General features: G+C 36.3%; 1 protein-coding gene across 1 annotated transcript in view; it reads right to left on the bottom strand.

Annotated features, from left to right (window-relative positions):
- The window catches only part of RYR2 (ryanodine receptor 2), a 740,642-nt gene that overhangs the window by 126,872 nt on the left and 592,295 nt on the right, over positions 1-21,475 (bottom strand). Inside the window, 7 exon segments of the mRNA XM_036828245.1 lie at positions 1,701-1,782; positions 3,278-3,314; positions 3,317-3,365; positions 3,367-3,516; positions 4,763-4,784; positions 4,787-4,825; positions 16,179-16,228. Coding sequence (XP_036684140.1) covers positions 1,701-1,782; positions 3,278-3,314; positions 3,317-3,365; positions 3,367-3,516; positions 4,763-4,784; positions 4,787-4,825; positions 16,179-16,228 — 429 coding nt within the window.

The raw sequence follows: 21,475 nt of genomic DNA on the forward strand, positions 1-21,475 counted from the left end.
TATTAAGGGTATAGTATAAACTTCTTAAAATCATAAAACTAAGGGGCTGAAACACATATAGTATAATTGCTAGATCTGATTATATAAAAATCCAAAATTCTCATGTCATAAAAAACTATCTGCACATAATGATTTGTATATAAGCACTATAAAGGTAAAAACATGCTAAAAGTCATAAAAGCAGGAGAAATAACAGGCAAGACGTTAATAGTTAATAAATACAATGGTTATTACTCATCAGTAAGATAATACATTAATAGAAAAATGGACAAAAAATAAGAAAAGGCAATTTATAAAATAAGTACAAATGGTAAGGTAAACACACACACACAAATAGCTAGTAACTGGTAATGAGGAAAATGCATTTGAAAATAAAAATAGGATCTCATTTTCAACTAATAAATTTATAAATAGTAAAAAAGGATAATAATCAGAAATGAGAAATGTGAGGAAATGAGAATTCTCTTGTAAAACTTTAAAGTACGAATTGAATTATTTTTTTTAAAGATAGTAAAATGTGTATCACAAACCCTTAATACATGCATACTCTTTAACCTAGATCTCCAAATTCTGATAAAGGAAATAAAATAAATATACACAGAAAACTATGAACATAGATCTAGCATTATTTATGTAAGTGAAAAAGAGAAAAGAGCCTACATGTCAAAAATAAAGGAACATTTCAATAAATTATAATACTTCCTTAGGATAAAATATTTTATAGCCATAAAAATCATATGAAACTATTGATAGTTTAACTTAAAATGCAGGTAAAACTTTAAAAATATTCAGAGTAAACTCAATTATCTTTTTCCATTGATCTACTTTCCTATCTCTGTAATTGTCACCTTATTTTAATTATTGTTGCTTAAGTTTTAATGTTTGGTAGGCCACGTGAATGCCCTTATTACTCTAATTTTCTCTTTCAAAATTTTATTGGCTAGTCTCATGCATTGATTCTTTCAAATGAACTTTTAAATTTTTTTTCAAGTTCAACAAAAAACAAATTTCTACTTGAAATTCTTTATAATTAAGATTAATTTGGGGAGAATTTACATCTATTCAATATTCTTGTCTCAGAATATCCTTTGACTTATTTATTTCATTTATTGGTCTTCTATTAGAATGTCTTTTTATTTCTTCTAACGTTTAAAAAAGCCCTCTTTCTCTTCTCTCTTCCACAGAAATCTTACAGAAGTTGCCCATGTGATCTCTCTTGTTCAGTTCAGTGGGGACACCTTATCTTACTTGACCTGTCCACAACATCTGACTCTGCTAATCTTCTCCTCTTGAACTTGAGAACATGAAAAAATTAATAACTATAACTAATAACTAATAATTAATAAAAAATTAATAACTGCCTATATTCATTCTTATTTTGTATTTCCAATATAGAATTAGAAACTGTACTAGCAGATTCCTTCGTAAGACTCATTAACACTCTAAGTTTAAACTTTATATTAAATATAGGCGTTACCACTATGGCTTTACAGTTTTTGTTCATAATTCGCCATTGTCTTTTATTGTATCAATTCAAATTTAGCTTAAAGATTGTCTAATTACTCCCAAGGAATTCAATATGTCAATCTGATTGTTTAGTTTATAACTAAGGAAAAAGTTATAAAGTGAAGACCCTTGAAATAAATAATCATAACACTTGAAAAAACTATTAATACAGACTTAAACTTTTAAAATCTTACCTTTCCACATAAATACTCTTGCTGGTTCCCAATGCATACAAGCTAGTCAGAATTCTATAACATGATACCTGTACATCTTCCACTAAGGAAAAAGAGAATCTCACTTTAAAAAAAAACACTTGTTATCAATACATTGTCCTGAGAAAGTTTAGGCTAACAACAAAATTCCATATTAAAGGCATACTAACATTTTAATATTTGAAAAAAAGCAATACAAGAACACACACACATAAAATGAAATTGAAGACCCTTTTCTCAAACAAAATTCTTTTCTTGAAGGTGCTGAAAGCATTCTAAAGAATTGTGCTCTGATTATACAGACAGAATATTATCAGGAACAATTTCTTTAGGTGTAAGAATAAAGGATTTCTTCAAGAATAAAACTAAGCACAAGGATATCTGGGAGGACAGGTCCATTTTGACTCCTGTTTCAAAGGTATATAAAGACTGTACCTTTTATTTTAACTCTCAAATGAACAAGAATAAGAATGCTAGAGAACGGGGTATATCATTTATTTCTGAAATGACCTGAAATTCAAGGCATAAGTAAGTCACTCTGTAGTTTTTAAGCTAGAAAATCAAGTAAAACCTCTTAGATGATCTCTGATCCAATAACATGCTCAACAGGCAAAGAAAACTAAGAACCTTGGATTTCTAATGCCAACTCTGCTACCATTTCCCGGAGGACACACCATGACATGAATGGAGAAATCATCCTCATCCCCCATATTTGTTTCTGTGTCCACACGGGGCTGTAAGTAATGCTCCCATTGGTTCAAGTAGTGTCAATGTCAATGTTTTGAAACTAGTGGTTATGTCATTCACTGATGAACACAGGTGGTTTTTACACAGAGCTGTACTTCACCGGGGAGACGTACAACACTGAGAGTCTGAGTGGGTGGGTCTGCAAGCAAGACCTACTTGACTGGCAGACAAGGGCTCATATCATCTTTCATGTTCATACAGGCAGGAGAACAGGAACTTAGGTCATGTGGTTCCTTTTCCACGCAACCTTGGGCATTCTGAGGATATTTTTAATAACTACAGAATTCCAGCCAGAAACGGCTGATGAAATCCCCTATGAAAAGAGACTGAAACCTATAAATAAAAGATATTTGAGCCACCCTAGTAGGTCAGTTATTTAGACACAGAATTTGTCTCAGCAGTCTTCAAATTTATCGGTAAGATAGCTTGCAGAAACAATCTGCATCGACTCAGAAATAATCTGAAAACATTTAATGCTGCATGTCCTTTGGTGAAACTGCATTAGAAAATTTCCATGGAAAGAGACACCACAGAAAGTGTAAAATTTGGAACTTGGATGTCAACAATGTGGGCGTTGACTGTCCATAACCAGTACCTTACTGGTCCCTTCTGTGAAGCTATGTGATTCAGAGATCTATCTCTATTAAGAATGGTTTTGGTTTGTAACTCAAATGTCAACCTAAAGTGTTCTTAAAAAAAAAAAACAAAAAAACATTTTAATGTATAAGGCAGTGTTTGAATAACCTCGATGATGTGGCTGATTCTGATTGTACTATGTAGATAATGAAACTCTAAGTAATAGATTTACATACATATTAGATCTTCTCCGAACTGATGGCTGGCCAAATAGGCTCAAATAATGATGACAGCATTGGCAACAGTGCCACCGTGGTATAATGATAATCTGAGTAACACCTTTGGGTGGTTTCGGGTGTGGGTGAACTGGCCCTGCTTAAGATTTTCCATCGTCTTCTCCAGATCCTCTGCGGCATTGTCCAGGAAAGCTCTGAGCGCACTTTTAACACTTTCCAGGCCAGTCTTCATCACAGTCCTAGGAGTAAAGAAGAGACTTATATCTTGTGAGAGGAAGACGTGAAATCCAAATAAAACATGCTTCTACATCGTGTTTATTTTTGTCCATGACGACATTCACTCAGTCAACTCAATTTTTTAATCCACTTTCAAATAATTCTTTCCTATATACTTGAAGTTACAGCAATAGCACTCCGTAAATGCATAACGTTTCCTAAATGCCTTTGTAGTCAACTTAATTAGGACCTCGGAGCAAACGGCAGTTCTAATGCTTACGTTTTCCACCTGTGGTCTCAAATATTGAGAATATTTACTTGATAACTAAGAAACCCAGCTCCTGAGTCAGTTTAGTTCATCCCAAATCCAACAAAACTAGAATGTTTTCTGAGGCTCTGGGTGTGAAAGAAACATTTAATGCCGGCTAAACCACGTTACCGAATGATACGGATTTTTTTTTTTTTTTTTTTACCTTAAGGGTAACAATCAATCTTTTCTAAATAAGCTCTGAAGGCTGGACTTTGTAGGAGAAGTGACATTCTAAAGCCGCCATTTCTTGTAGAAAATGAAGGTGTAATGGTAGCATCTCCTTCTTCATTTATTATACAAAACACCTCAAATAAACTTTTAAACACAAAAATGGATAATTCAAGAGTATCACCACATATTCCCTGTAGAAGACTTTTAGGAACTTTTATTTAGATGTATCCTGGATAATAAGTAAATTAAATGTATGGCTTAAAGGCTGAATCAATCATGCTAACCAAATTGGTTTTGTATTTGGATTTCTGGTCATTTTAATAGTAGTGCAGAGTAGAAAGTGCACAGACTTGGAAACTGGTATATTTCCACACTTACTATGCAATCTTAAGCTTCACCTTACTCATCTTATAAAATGAGAATAAAACCTTCATATTCCTATAAAGCTAAATGTTACTAGAAATAGGAGAACAACCACCACGCCTTGAGGCTAATAAAACCTCTAGAGTTGTAGTTCATCATTTTTACCTCACATAATACAGTCCCAATTCAACCCTCAATTACATACCTAGCTCCCACAGAAAATTACTTAAAATTTAAATAACAATATATATATGATCATAAAAATAATAAAAGGCCGTTGTATTACTAATTTACAAAAGATATTCTTTTCACCTACATTAAAGTCTTTATTGCAATTCCAAAGAATAAAGACACTAGGTTCTTCTTATTATTCCTGTATATCATTATTACCACTCATAGATTTAAATAAAAATGTATCCATTTACCTTGCATCCAAAGTCTGACCAAAATATGAAGACAGTTGACAATTGAGTGTTGCAATTCATTTCCTAAAGAGGAAACAAAAAGCTGCCTAAATTGCCCTGAGAATTTCTCAATGTTCTTCTTTTCTATTAATATTGTGTTTCAAAAATTAGTCAAGGGCACAGCTCAGTAAGGATAACTCAATTCAAAAGATTTTTTGATAATCAAGTTTAAAATCATGCAGTTTTTCTGCTTTAAAAGTGGTTATGCGAATGTAAGTAGAAAAGCAATAAAGCATGTCTCATCAAATAGCTGACATACTCAAGAAGCATTCAAAGCACTGCTCAGGCTAAAGAATTTTAACTGGATTCTTCAAATATATCCTCCTTTCCCATACTAGCTCACCTTATTTTTAAATCATATTGTATGCCAACTTTTAAGTCAGCTGATATCCTTTGTGAAATGAGGTGGGCTAAAAGTCTAATAAATTTAATTCCCTTTTAATTACCCCAAGTACATCTGCTTCTTATTGCATTTCAACTGCATTGAGATGGATTAATTTGCCTGAATTCAATTGCATTGACATGAACTAATTTGCCTGAATGTTGTTCGTCTTTGGTGAAAACGTAGTACCAAACTATCATGCAAAAAAGCATCAGAGGCTGAATAAGTTAAACATTACTCATGAGATATTTGAAACGGGGGTGACCCTTCTTGAAAATAAAATGAAACTCAGCCATTCTGATTGGCATATTTCATCACAAAGTACAGAAATATGAATCACATAATTAGTACACATATTTTACTTTGTGATAAGGATACAAAAAAGAAAATATGAATCCAAAGTAACAAAATGATTTGACCACTCACAATACAGTCTGACACTCATCACTTCCTCATTCCATACTTTCCTATTTGTAATATATACAGTCATTCCCTGGTCCTTAGGGTAAAAACTCCTAATTGAATGTGAGTTTTTAAAACATTTGAGCATGTTATATTCTTTGTACACAAAAGGACCCTAAAAGGAACAAATGAAATATACATGGAAATAACTGCCTTAGAATGTGGGCATACCAGTTTAGTGATATGACGCAAATAAGAAAAAAATAAATAAGGTATTCATTGCTAAGACTCTTGAATTCTTTCAGAAAATGTTCCATTAATCTCGTGCTTTGAATCTCAGAACTTCCAGGTAATAATGAAGACAAAATCAGCAGAAGGGCAGAATTTGTCATGCTCCTGTCTACTGACTGGTGGCAGTGCTAGGGCTTCTACAATACTATAGCCCTTAGAAGTATTACTCATCTAATTATTCATTCACTCAATAAATACATGTTAAATACCAGGCACTCTTAAACTTCCAATAATAAGCAAAATAGAGTTCTCATGGTTACTTGCATTTTAATGGGGGGACACAGACAATGAACTATTAAGCAAAAAAATAAATCAGTATGTAACATAATATCAGGCCACAGTAAAAAATATATAAAGCAGGGAATAGGGATTAGAGCAACAGGATAGAGTAATAGCGTTGAGTGGTCACCAGAGCCTCCCCAAGAAAGTGGCATCTGAGAGAGATTTGAGTGAAGTGAAGTGAAGGAACAAACCATGCATATACTGGGAGAAGGGCCCAGGCGGTGGAAACAGCATGTTTCCGGGGCAGAAAATGAACCTGGCGGTCCAGGCAAGGAAGTCAAGATGACTGATGTGGGCAAATTCAGGGGAAAGAAGGAGAATATAAGGTGGAGAGAAGGGAACCAGGTTCTAGAGCCTTGCAACCAGAGCAAGCACTTTGGACTGTGCTTAAGTGGTTAAGAATCCACCTGCCAAGACAGGGGACATGGGTTCGAGCCCTGGTCCAGGAGGATCTCACTTGCCATGGAGCAACTAAGCCCGTGAGCCACAACTACTGAGCCTGCGCTCTAGAGCCCGCGAGCCACAACTACTGAAGCCCGGGCGGCTAGAGCCCGTGCTCCGCAACAAGAGAAGCCACCGCAATGAGAAGCCCGTGCACCGCAACGAAGAGTGGCCCCCGCTCGCCGCAACTAGAGAAAGCCTGCGCGCAGCAACGAAGACCCAACGCAGCCAAAAATAAATTAAATAAATAAATTCATTTATTTAAAAAAGAAGAAAGAATGTATGTTAAGGTTTTGCTTATGGGTTGCATGTTGGTGACGGGGAAAGGAGACAAGGATGACTCCACGATCATTTGGGTGAGCAACTGTGTGAGCAGTTGGGTGAATAGTGGTAGGATTCAATCACGTGGGGAGAGCCCAAGGCAGGAGCAAAATGTGTGGGGAGGGGAAGGGGGAGGGTTGGGCGTTCTGCTTCCGACAGGTCAAGTGTGATGGGCCAATTCATCTCAGGCAGAGATGTAGGCAACTGATACAAAAACCTGGAGTGCAGAGATGAGATCTGAGTTAGAGCTGTAAACTTGGGCCTCATAAGCATATGGATAATTTTTAAATCATGCGCCTGAAAGAAATTAGCCAGCGTGAACATAAATACAGAAGCATAAGGTCCCAGAGCCTCCAATGTTCGGAGGTAAAAAAAAGATAAGAAGGGTGCAGCACAGAAAATGACAGAGGGAAGGCCCAGGAGGAAGAGGGGATACAAAGTGATGCCTATGAATCTCATGCAACCAAATTCAGCACCAAATCAGAGAGGCTGGTCCCTCACTCTCTTCCTAAAACTCACAGTTATGCTGTCTCTTCATACAGATGATCAGTGTTTGTACTTTGTACTGAGCTTATCCATGCCTTTTTCCAAAAGGAGGTCTGGGGTACTTTAAACTTCCTTTTGCATAAGCTCATGAGGTGTGATCTTTGTTTGCTTTGTTCCCTGATGCAGCTCCACACATAGAATAGTGCCTGATTTAGAGCAGGAGCTCAATTAAATATTTGTGGAATGACTGGAATGTGAGTAAAAAGAGTAGGAAAGGGCACCAGTGGCTAGACAAGTTCTGTGGGTCAAATGGAAATGTGTGTGGTGAATATGAGATTCCTGTGATTGTTAGTCACAAAACTGTAAGCTATATCAGTTGACACACTTTGGTACACTCCAGAGCAGATATAGTACAACTTTAAATAGAAACATCTCATTGTAAAAATGGTGGAGAAAGGACCCTAAGGAATGCAGTATTAACTGAACCTTCAGCATTTGAATGTATGGCCCAGCAAAAGTATCAATTTTATTGGCATGTATAAATGCCTAAACTAATGGTTAGTCTTGAAGAGATAAAGTACGTAGTAAGGCTTTTAAATAAAAATAGCAACCTGGATATCGTCCTTCTAAAGGCTTTCCAGATCACCATAATCAGGAATGTCAGTCATTGCTATTGGTAAGAACAGGAAGGGCTAGACAAAGCGTAGTAAGATGGCAAAATTTTAGGTGATGACTGTATTTTTTCATGTACTTAACTGTAGTAATTTCTCAACTGCCTTGAGCAGTATAAAAACCAAAAGTTTGATACCTTCCAACTCAGTTTTTTTTCAAGGTTCAAGCTACTTTCTTGTCTTCAAATATAACTCTCATCACCTCTGAAACACTTAGGGAAACACTTATGGATTGCCTATTTATCTTTAAGATTGTATGTTTGCATCAGTGTGTGTGTGTGTGTGTGTGTTGTGTGTATACGCGTAAAAGGTACAAATTAAAATCACAGCTCATACCTGAATCTAATAACAACATACAGCAAGCACTGGGTTTTTAAAAACATTGTTGCCAATTCTCACAAAATACAAGTCTCTAAATAATAAAAAATAACAAAGCTAATGCTGTTGAGAGTCAAAATATCCTTTTTGTATCTAATCCCAAACTGTTCTGTGGTTTTTAACATAAGATTTCTATAATTCAGGAGTTTTCAAGGTCATCCAAAATTTGTATATATCACGTACCACTTGTTTATAATCTGATTTATTGAGAAGTCTCAGAATGTTGACTTTCTCTCTTCTGAGAAAACAGTACAGTCATTCTAATTTTATTCTTCTTCTTACTTTTCTAGCATGGCTGTTGACACAATATCTCATTATATTCTCTTCTTTGAAGAAATGATTAATCTTGGAAAAATCCTTATTAATAACATGAAATAAATTATGCTAGAAGATACAAATTTCTCTCAAAATTATGAAGAGACAGAAATTGAAGCATGTCAAAGATTTTATTACTTCTGAAGTCAGTGATATTGAAAAGAATAAAATTAGAGTCCCTAACTTGGTGAGAAGTTTCAGTTAAACTTAGAATATATATTACACATTCTATTCATTTGTCTCAAAGTCAGGAAATTCTCTCAGAGTATATGTTGAAATGAAAATAAGTATCTATCTCTCTAATACAATCTTCTGATACTATTTTCATTATAGGTGTCTGAGTCTGATATTTAACCTCTATAAGAATTAGGTTATTTTTTTATATAGCAACTCTAATCCAGGAAACTCTTGCCTTTATCATACACACTGTCATAAACTACTACAGAATCTTTAAGTTAGATAAGACCTTAAGGATCCTCTAGTGATGAATACCATACTCAAAATAGATAACCAACAAGGACATACTGTATAGCACAGGGAACTCTGCTCAATATTCTGTAATAACCTAAATGAGAAAAGAATTTGAAAAAGAATAGATACATGTATATGTATAACTGAATCACTTTGCTGTGCACCTGAACCTAACACAACATTGTTAATCAACTATACTCCAATATAGAATAAAAAATTTTTTAAGTAGCAGATTGTGCTACTTTTTTTTCCTATTTTCCTTGACTATCATCCATTTTATTTAACCTTCAGGTTTACTGACATAAAGTTATATATAATTTTCTAACAGATTGTGCTACTTTTTAAATTTAAACCATGACATTCTCAAAATAGTGACACATTCAGTTCTCACATATGCACTATCCTCAGAGATTCTTAGTGCTTTAAATGACTTTCCTTTCATTATATGTGTCCTATTAAACAAGCACAAGCACAATCTGAACCTTTTTAGGGATAATACAAACACATACAGTCATTCCTCAGTATCCACAGGGGATTGATTCCAAGACCCTCCTCCAACACCAAGAATCCAAGGATGCTCAAGTCCCTTGTATAAAATGGCATAGTATTTTGCAATATAACGTACACACATCCTCCTTTATTACTTTAAATCATCTCTAGATTACTTAAAATACCATAATACAAAGGAAATGCTATGCACATATTTTTGAGGGATGGCGATTTCAAGTTGTTGTTTTTTTGGAACTTCTTGGAATTTTTTTAAAAAATATGTTTTGATCCCCCGATTGGTTTGAATCATGGATGCAGGGCCTGCGGATAAGGAGGGATGACTGTACAATTTTCTAATATCTCCTGATACAAGATAGCCTCTCATTTAAACACATGAAGGGGGTTTGGGTCGGGGATAACAGAAGGATCAACGTAAACTTATTCCACTAATTCTTAATCAGGGAGAGATACCAATTGATGAATTCACTATATTACTTTATTTACTATTAAAACTCTTTTATAAAATTAACATTAAGATTTAGGTACCAGTTTATCATTCATACTCGCCTAGAGGAAAAAACAAATACTTTTAACAAGACCTATTGTTTCATTTAAGCACATGATAATACTTGTCCAGTATTCCTGAAGCTTAATCTTGGAGCTGTATTAATGATGTTCTAGGGTCACTGAGGTCAACCAGAAGGAACGTGGAGTATGAGGCTCATAATGTTGCAAAATCCTTGCTTTATTCCAGGCATTCCTAGGAATCTGTCTGTCCATCAAATTTGGAAATTCTCCAGTAAATCTGGGGTGTCTCTGGACAATTAACTGTCTTGCTAATATGTTAAAAACTCACCAGAAAACAGGAAAGTAGAAAAGGCCTCTACCAAAATGGTTCATTGCAGCTCTATTTACAATAGCCAGGACATGGAAGCAACCTAAGTGTCCATCAACAGATGAATGGATAAAGAAGATGTGGCACATATATACAATGGAATATTACTCAGCCATAAAAAGGAACGGAACTGAGTTATTTGTAGTGAGGTGGATGGACCTAGAGGCTGTCATACAGAGTGAAGTAAGTCAGAAAGAGAAAAACAAATACCATATGCTAACACAGATATATGGAATCTAAAAAAAAAAAAAGGTCATGAAGAACCTAGGGGCAAGATGGGAATAAAGAGCAGACCTACTAGAGAATGGACTTGAGGATATGGGGAGGGGGAAGGGTAAGCTGGGACAAAGTGAGAGAGTGGCATGGACATATATACTCTACCAAATGTAAAATAGATAGCTAGTGGGAAGCAGCCGCATAGCACAGGGAGATCAGCTCGGTGCTTTGTGACCACCTAAAGGGGTGGGATAGGGAGGGTGGGAGGGAGGGAGATGCAAGAGGGAAGAGATATGGGGACATATGTATATGTATAACTGACTCACTTTGTTATAAAGCAGAAACACACCATTGTAAAGCAATTACACTCCAATAAAGATGTTAAAAAAAATAAAATAAAAAAATAAAAATTAAAAAAATTAAAAAAAAAAAACAACTCACCAGAAAACAGGAAAGTGGAAAAGGCCTCTAAATGATAACTATTTTGTGCCAGCCTTCTCAAATAGTTCCTCGAACTGAAAGGATCATTGTTGGTAGAGTTTAATGATTGTTTGAAAAGTCATTAATCATGTGTTACTTCCTTTTCAATGTAAGTGCCCTAAGTGTTTTCATGGACCACTTAAGGAATTTTTTTAAAAAAATTCTCATAAATTATGAGATAAGTGGATATTTTTCCAAATATTCTCAAGGAAAAAATGTAAAGCCTGGTTATTCATGAATGTAAGAAGATTCCAAATTGATAGCACTCATCTCATTGCAGTAAGCATCTGCTGACTTATCTATCTTCTCTGTTAAGACTGTAGACTTCTTAAAGGTAGGACCTGGTTGGTTGATTAATTCAGTCATCGGATATTTATAAAATAGCCACTATGCACCAGACTTCCTGCTGGGCTCTGAGGACACAAAAATAAGCCCTCAAAGGGCTGAGTTTTGGGCCAGAGAAAGAAGTTAATCTAGTAACATCATCAGTGAGATGAAGGAAAAGTATGCAGAGCTATGAGAATGTTGTAATAGTAGAAGGAGAGAGTATAATCAGGGAGGTTGGGTATGGTCTTCCTGAGAGAATACTATTTGGGTTGAAATCTGAAGGATGAGTAGTTAACCCCATTGTGGGTGTGAGGGACTGGAGAGGGGCATGTGGTGTATGGGATCCCATCTCCGTCAGTAATTACAGCATGTGCAAAGGGCCTGGGCAGAAAGGAATACATTTTCAAGAAGCAGAGAGAAGGCCGCTTAAGTTGAGGCATCATGAGGAAGCCAGAGCATGCTGGGAAATGAGGATGCAGGGGTACACAGGGGACAGACTATCAAACACTATGTGGCCAGATGGAGAATTCTGATCTTTATTACAGAGAAATGGGAAGCCACTGGCTACACAGGAGTGTATTCAGTGATGAGACCATCTTGTTGTTCTGTTTTGGTTTTTGGTTGGGGAGGGGGAGAGATATGATTGCTTTGGAGCACAGTTTAGAAGGGCAAGAGGGAATTCTAAGAGAAGGGTTAGTACGTTTGTGGAGGCATACAGGTAAGAGACACCTGTAGATTGGCGTGGGGTGGTAGCAGCAGAGAGGGAAAGAAATCTGTGCTTTTCTATCCTCACAGGCTAAGAGAATGCTCACACACAGCAGACACAAAACTGGTTACTGAAAGAATGCACAAAATGAATGTCATTAAGGCATTCGATTCATTTTCACATGTAAAAAGAAAGCCGTTAAGAAGTCTTGATACACACACACCTGTGCCACCATCACTATCCCTGCTGGAGTTCTGGTTACCAGATTCTCTTTCCCCTACAAATGACTGAAAGTCTAAAAATAGGCTGTAATAGTAAGACTTAAGTATCCTCTAAATGCTTTAAAATTAGGCAGTTAGAGAGACAGAATTTTCACTTAGCATAAGTGGGCGGAAATGGTAGAATTAAAAGCAGTATTTCGTTAGTCAACAATGTGTCCGTGAAAACGGCAAATGGGATCCTTATTCCTTGTCAACCTGCCTGCGTCTTACCCCATCCTAACTGATTTTCCAAAATACAAGCGTGCACCACCTTGCAATCACAAGCATTTCAGAAGTCAAAAGGGAAGCCTAATATAAAATAGATGTTATTTTCCTTACTAATTTTTTCTATAAAGTATTTTAATAGATACCCCAGAACGACTGTTCTGTAGGGAATATGGATTGTTCTCCTTTTTTAAAACCCTACCTTTCTCTAAGATAAAAGGAAATGGTTTACACACCTTCAAAAGAATATATGAGGCATAAAAACATGACTCATCTCTCTTTAATCCTTAGTGTGCTTCAACGTATAGAAAATATTTTAAAGTAGATAAAAGATATACATAAATATAGAAGTTCAAGTTTGGGGAATCCTCACTTTACATATCAGAAAAATTTCTGAACAGCTACAATCCGGCAGACACCTTGGAATAAATATTCCATTACGGATCATACTCAGCCCCCACAATGACCACCACCAAGACAAGAGTTTTGACTTCTGGTTTATTTTAATGCTTCCCTCTTGTCTCCAATCCCACCTTGCTGACATGTTTCAGGTTAATGTATCTCCTTCTGTATTTTTGCTCCTTGACACGAAACCCAAGTATTTCTTTGTTAACCTCAACTTTCACTTCTGTCTTACTTTATTCTTAGGCTAGGTCATGAAACAATTTTTTGAACTAAGCACAGGAAAACATTTTGATCATCAGTTAATGTCTGCCAGAATACAGAAAAAAATATATAATGTAAAGATAGGGTGAAAGAAAAAATAAGAGATTAATATGTCTATATATTTACAAAAGACCACTGTATATATGCTGTTGGGTCTCTCTGTCTCTCTCTCTCTCTCTCTTCAGGAAAATCCACAACGGTATAATTGATATATCAAAAAGTAAATACTTGGATTATACAACTTCTGCTTCGATCTGGAAATGGCTAGATTATAAAGGCTTCATAGTGCATGTATTTTAAATAACCAAGTTCCCTAGTTTAGTGTGTATGTAATTTGATTTATCTAAATAAAAGCTGTACAAATAAGACTAAGAATACCTTAGATTTGAAAGCTGTACTGTTACAGTTTACATAGCACTTCAACATTCATCATGTCATATGAGATTTTATACATGCAATACATCTCTAAAGTTAGTAGTTATTTTAATCTAGTTTAAAAATGAAAAAAACCAAACAAACCAAAAACCAAAAAACAAAGGTTCAGAGAAGTTAGGTCCCTTGTCCAAATCATTCAGCTGGTTTAGTTGCAAATAGAGGACTTACATACAGGTTTTCTGATTCAAAGCCCATTATTCTCTCCAGGACATCATGTTAACATCTAAAATCACGCTGTAACTGTAACATGTAAAGTTTACATGTCTAAGACTTAACATGCTAACTCTTTGACAAGTCTGTATTAGAGTATGTTTGATTAATAAAAGCTTCTTGAAGTCTGTATTGTTTTACAGGCAAATGCCTAAGCAAATTTGAGCCAATAATAAGACACTAGAATAATATAAAGACTGCATTAAAATATGCTTTTAAGATAAAGATACATAGTAGCTCTCCAATAAATTCCTGTTAAAATAAAAATAATAGTATTTAAAGGCAAAGGGATTTAACGTACAATGCCTAAATGAAATACAAGAATCACAGAGAGACGGAATGAATGTTAAAATCCAGTTCTTCTCCTCTGACTGGTATGACAAGTTATATTATGCATTTATCTTCAACTACTGAACCCTTAATATATTCGAAGGGAAAAGAGAGATTAAACAACAGGTAAAATTAATACATGGTAATGGAAGTCTACATTAGTAGACCAGTAGATTAGTTTACATATAGTTCCTTTGCAGAGGATTATAAATTGCAAAATGGCACAAGGCAGGCTTCTGGGATGCTGAAAATGTTCTATGTCTTGACCTGAGAAAATGGGCAGATACATGTAAAATTTCATCAAGCTATGTCATCAAGCTGTTCTCAAGATTTGTGTACTCTGCCGTATATATGGAATGCCTCAAAAAATTAAAAAAATAAAATTATAGCAAAACATAACATGGGAAACCAAGAAGTTAAAATATGTAAGAAGCTAGAGAGAGCACAACAGAAAGTATTATTATGGGGTCCCCATCAGAGCCTTCCCCTATCATGAGAAGGTAAAGAGTACACAAAAGCTCCGTCTGAACAATTTTCATAGAAATTTTTCTATGATGAAGAGAAGTCAAACAAAAGCCAGTCAACTGGAGAGCTTTCTGAAGACAATTTCCCCGTTAATTTTGGATAACTGAACCATTAATGCAAAAACTCAGGCAATTTATGAGAAATATATCTTTAAAACACCCAAATACTAGATATAATAATATTAGAAACCAAATACAGCATTAAGTAGTCATATCCAGAAACTATCATTTCTCAAAAGATGTAAAGAACGTAAAAGTTATTTGCATATATATATACACATACACACACGTACATGTACCTATTTCTCAGCTTATCCACTGTGGCTTTTATAGAAATGACTTAATCCTTAGGTTTTCCTGTAAATGGAATGGGACTTATAACATCTCTATCAGTACACTCAATGTTTTCTTACTGAAGTCACCCCGACGCCGTCTCAAAACCTATAGAGCATTGAGCTAAAATTTGCCTTGGCAGTTACGAAGCCAGATGCAGGAAAGCGTAAAACATAAATTCTGCCGACTGCTATAAAGTCTTAAAGCCCCACGGCAAGGAGAGTCTGTGGAAAGTGAGTGACCGCCCTGCAAGGCTCTTTGAAAGCAGGTGTTTGGGAACATGAATTTCAGCTACGTGAATTCTCAGAAATGAACAAAAACTGACTACTATGGGGTGAGGGGTGCTAGAAAAGTCGCTTTTGCCAAATCCAGGCCTCACTGTCTCTACTATGAAGCTCCAATGTCTGGAATACGGTCGACATGCAAATCTGTAGTCAAGAGCATTAAAAAAGTAAGTGCAGTTAAAAATTGTTGGTGCATAACAACTCATTACTTTATCTATAAGAGATAACCAAACACAAATTCAGAGGCCCAGTTTTGCTTCACCCCTCTGAAATAAAATATGGCAGAAGCTGCCATTTTCATTCATTTGACCTTTAATAATATAACCTCTTGATTTTCAAGTGTGCTTTGGACTAGTATATAAAGTTACAGTCTTCAATTTCACCATAGGTAATGCTACTTATAAACAACCTTGAGGACCTTACCTTGGCCTATGACGACCATGCATGCAGCCATTCAAACATGCATTCATGCAACATAGCAGCACACAACACAGTGCAAAAATGGCAAAGAAAACCAAGTGATGGCCATGCTAGTATTTGTTCAAGGGTCTCCTTACCAAATAGTGAAATCCTATGCCTGACAAGAACTCCAAGTTTGCAGAATAGGCTGAAGACAAAAGAAAAACAAAAGAGAAAAGGGAAAAGGGGGAAGGGAAGGTAGAAAAGACAGGGAGAAATTAAATTAAAATAAAACAAAAAAAAAAGAAGAAGAAAAAAAAGAAAAATAAACAGCTGATACATGAGCCGGAAAAAAGCAACATGATGTCACGCAGAAAGAATCAATTCTCTGAGCAGAGTGTGGAGTAAAGATATTAAAGAAAGAGTCTCTGAGTGCGTATCTTTAACATGGTTAAAAAAGCACATATTATAAGGAATCAAAAAAAAATTGAAAGCAAAGCTAATTAATATAAAAGCAATCTATATGAACCCCGTAAGAATATAACTACTAGAAAACCACAAGGAGAAAAATTTAATTTATCTGCCCCAAAGTACTACTGAAGTTCTAGAAATTTGTTGTTGTTGTTATGGACATTATTTAACAATGAAGTATGGTGCTTTGGGCATAAATGTTTACTTTTGTATGTTTTATCATTTGACCTTTCCTTCCCCCTGACCTTGACCACACCCCTTACACATATACCAAAGCATCCAGTGAATCTGAACACAATGAACTAGAGAGAGAATTTAAACAACTGATAATCCCTCAGAGAAAAACGTTACAGATGTGATAACTTAAAGGGCTTCTAATGCTAATTCAAGAATTGAACGTATATTTCCTCTAGACTAAGTTCCTGGGTCTTCATGTCCTTCCTGGTGGTCACCAATAGGAGATTCCAAATAAGGGGGCCCAGCACTCAACAGGATGGCATTGGTACGCACTAATGCTCGGATCACACCCCAGAGCCTGGGCAATACCCGTTCTTGTCCTGTCACGTCTGTCACCAGGCAGTCTGGTGGCTTTCTTGCTGGGCCCTGTTTTTAGGAACATCTTTCACTCAGTTCCATGCTACAATCCCTTCTAAACATCCCTCAGGATTCAGCTCAGACATGTTTACTCCAAGAAGCCTTTTCTAACACCGGGTGTTCCTTCACCACTCCCAACCCAAGCTCAAAGAAGTCCCCTCCCAGCCAGGGGCCATCTGCAAATATCTACCAGGACACTTAACCTCCCATATTACAACTGACACTATTTTCACTTCTATCCAACACTCTTCTGAACCCTCAGAGAGCACCGGTGGTCCACAGCCAGCACTTACCAAAGCTCTAACCTTGAAAATCCACTTGTACAGCACCCCCCACACTCAGCTTGATTTTCCCAATCATGATGACAGCTATGTCCTCACTGCCCCATCCTCTCTTGCAAAGCTTTCCCATCACCAGCAGTGTGCAGATGTACACTCGTCAGGACTGGGGAGACAGGCTCTATGCCATGGAATACAATAATGGCAACTGCTCGTGGCAGAATGGGAGAAAGGAGTCAGGATCACCTTTGTGATGTGGACCACTTTTATTACAGTAGGTTTTGGCCATCATCTCTCACTTCAGTAACAATGTGAAATAACGTATTGGTGAAAATTAATTATATAGGGCATGGGGTAGCTTTTTCAAGAAAACATTCATCCGCAAGTGCTTAAGTGACTTCGAGGTCTTGGGAAATCTCTTATCAGTGCTAAATTTTTTTCAAACAATGATCTATTCAAGTAGATGTTAGACATAAGATTAGACATTAGCCACCCCCCTCACCCCCCCAGCGGCATTATTTATCTTTAGGCTATAACTGAAATGAACAAAGACAATAAAACAAAAGCAACTTTCTCCAGGTGCCCTCATTCACTGAGCTTTCTGTGTGTTAACAAGGATCTGTCTCCATGTAAAGAGAGTGATTACATCTTAGAATTGTACACATTTTGGATTCTTGGAATCTAGTCTATTTTAAGCGACATCTTTTACCTCTTACTCGTTGACACTCTCTAGTATCCAGAGTGAAACATTCTGCAATGATGTTGAATTTATAATACTAGGATTACGTTTTTAACCTATGAATTTGAATTACGAATTTATAATACTAGAATTATGTTTTAATCTAGACCCGGGGTGTTTTGCGGTGATAGGAAACAGAATTGCTCTGTATCCTGAGCACATTTATGTTGGAGAATCTCTCTGAAAAAAATGACTTCTTATGATATCAGCTGCTTCCTAACTCTAGGTGTTCCTAATTAGTAACAGATGTGCCACCAGAGAGAAATACAGATATATAGAAAGCTAGGTCCTCAGAAAAGACAAATCGTATCTCTCTCCCTTCCTGTGCCATCCTCTTTCAGGGTGTAGCTTCTGTGCAGACGCTAAGGTTTGATTATTATAAACTTTGGCCTATAGCTTTTCTAAAGACAATTTCCATAATCCCGTTATCCCCTTTCTCTATATCCCTTCATTATTAACATTCTTAAGAATTCATTCTGCAGTTTCCCCCCTGACTCATTGTCTTGTGAGGTTGCTTTCCACCTCATCGCTCTCCTGAAAACACTCTCTTGAAGTTCTCAATACCCTCTAAGTAGCAAATCTAATAACCTCCTTTTCAGTCTCCATCCTGGAGAGCTCTCCATGGTACTTGGCATCATTAACTACTTAAATCTGTGAAACTCTGGTTTCTGTTTTACAGTATTACTTCCCACTTCCTCTCTAATTAATTGTTCTCTCTATTCTTCAAAGATCCACTTCTGAAAGCCCTGGAAATGTAATAATTCTCCAAGTTTTGGTTCAGACCTTTCAGCTTCTCTCCGATTCTCCCTTAGTTTCATCTGCTTTCAGAGCTTCCAGCAGGAGATGGGTATAGACAATCCCCAAATATGTCATTTCTTGCCCTGATCTCTCCAACACCAAACACCTACCTCCCACTTTCTGCTGGAGATCTCCAGCTCAATGACCTGTTAGTACTTTATCCTTCCATACGTACCTCTTTAACCAAATTTAAACTCTTCTTCTCAAAACTAGTTCTTCTGAAGTTTCTTGTTTTCGCTAGTGAGACCACTATTGTTCCAACCACTAAGCACTGAAACTTCAGCCCCAGGTTGGCCTCCTCCTTTCTACTTGAGATAGGACTCATTACCGAGGCATGCTTATTTTTCCCTCGTCTGTGTTTCTCAGACGCAGCCCCTCTCTGCATTTACATCTCCTGTGCACTCCCAGCACTTTATATATGGCTCATTTACACACATCACAACATAGTTCATGGTTAGCTCTATATGTAAGTGTCTCCTCAGCTATACTTCTAAGTCCATTAAAGTTGGGAACTGTGCTGGTGTATCTGCGTGTTTATCCTCAGACCTAGGACAGCACCTGGTACCCGCGGGGCATTCAGAATACTTGCTGAACAAACCCACGGGTAGCACCACCTACTGGAAGTAGCACTTCTGTTACAACAGCTTGCACCCCTGCCATAGCTCCTAACGCCTGCCATGGCTTCCCAGCCATGCTACTCTTATCAATCCCTTATGCTCCCAGACTGTCCTCATTCTTCTATTTAAAAAGCATCAATGGCTTCTTAGTGCTAATGAATTAAGTAAAAAGAAAAAAGATATTTTGACAGTTACTCTCAATTACAGTGTTCCATCATGAATCTACATAACCTATATTTCTCCTAAATGACCAGCTTCTATGCTGTACGTTATCTAAAAAATATACCTTTTTCTTAATCTCTGACCTACATATTTTTTAAGATCAACTTTGAATGTCATGACTTCCATAAATCTCCAGCCCATCCATACCCATCTAAGGGGTTCTTACTTTACTTTGAATCCTATAGCACCACTCAGCTTTCTGCCATTGGAACAATATTTATTCCCATATACTTAGCCACTGCCATGTATACTCCTGGAGTGCAGATACCCCATCTAACTCATCTTTGTGGACAGGAGAATACTGACTTTAGACAGGAAACGCTCGATACCTAATATCTAGTACCAGGAGGTATCTAAACTAATGAGAACAACCTGGTTTTAATTGTGGAGAAATTAATTTAGACCCACATAACTACTGCTACACCCAACTGTTAAACATAAATTAAAACGATCATGGCAATGCTTATCATGTGTATGCAGGTATGCTTGTTTATTCACAGTAGCAGGGCCGTTTTTTTTTAAACCCGTTTTATTGTATTTTTTATGTATTTTCCTCATTGAAGTCATATTTAACTGAAGTAGTAAGAAATCAGAGATTTACAAATTTCAGTGATTCCATTTCAACATGCCAAACAAATTATTTAATTTGTTTTTGTTAATGTGATAGTGATGTTGGTTGTTTTAAAACATATCTTTATGATTATTAAAGTAAGATTTTTTTCATTTTAAAAACTTGGAAAACACATAAAAATAGTAATATAAAATCTACAATGCACTACTTAAAGAAAACAACCATTAACATTAAATTTATCCCTTACCAGTACTTTACTATACATAAAAATTTAGGTTCTTTTAAAAAATCCGAATCAATACTATTTGAACAAATGTTTTATTTTTTAAATGATAATTTTCCTAAGTTATCATGTATTTGTATCCATCATCATTTTAATGACTGGACAACATGTACCATAATTTATTGATCATCACCTTATTCATTTTTCAACTCTGATTTTTTTCTCTCTGAGGATACATTCTACCTATGTTTGGCATTAAAGTACTGTGAAGAAATCAGTTACTTCTGTTGTTATGTCTCTCATTCCTGTGTGTGGGAATTTTAATGGCATACATTCCCTTTTTTGGAAGTGCTATTGGGAGAAGTAAAACTTACCAACCCTCTTTCCAAGAAGTGAAGAAAAAAACTGAAGATGAAATCATTAAAAACTGGGGCAGTGTTATTAAAGGCCCCAAAACTACGTCAACGGAGGCTAGCACAGAATCGTGATGTTCTTCTGATTTCTTCTATGAGGGATATAGTTGGTAAAGGAGAATTAGTTACTTCTGTAGTTAGTGAACAGTTCTTAAACTGAAAAATGAATGGCGAAAACCAGACACAATAAAAGGGGAGGGGAAAGAGCAGAACTTGCGTAATTTGTTTTCATTTTTTTCCCTATATTCTCCAACTGTATTTTGATTTATGTTAATGAGTGTGATTAAATTAACAACACCCTCTAGGAACAAAGTTTCTGTTACAAAAGGTTAACCGGCCAGGAAAGACTATGAGACTTTGCAGTAGCCTTGGTTCCATCGTGTTTAACGATAACTTGGTGTCCTGGTGTTTTCCAGCTACTGTGTCCACTCACCACCCACAGGGGAACACGGGGCCAGTGGTGTAGATGAGCGCACGTGTGAAATGAGGAGAGATGGGTCTCTCTCACTCCTAGGGAAGGCGGAAAGGA

This window comes from Balaenoptera musculus, chromosome 16, assembly GCF_009873245.2.
Source record: "Balaenoptera musculus isolate JJ_BM4_2016_0621 chromosome 16, mBalMus1.pri.v3, whole genome shotgun sequence".
NCBI lineage: Eukaryota > Metazoa > Chordata > Mammalia > Artiodactyla > Balaenopteridae > Balaenoptera > Balaenoptera musculus.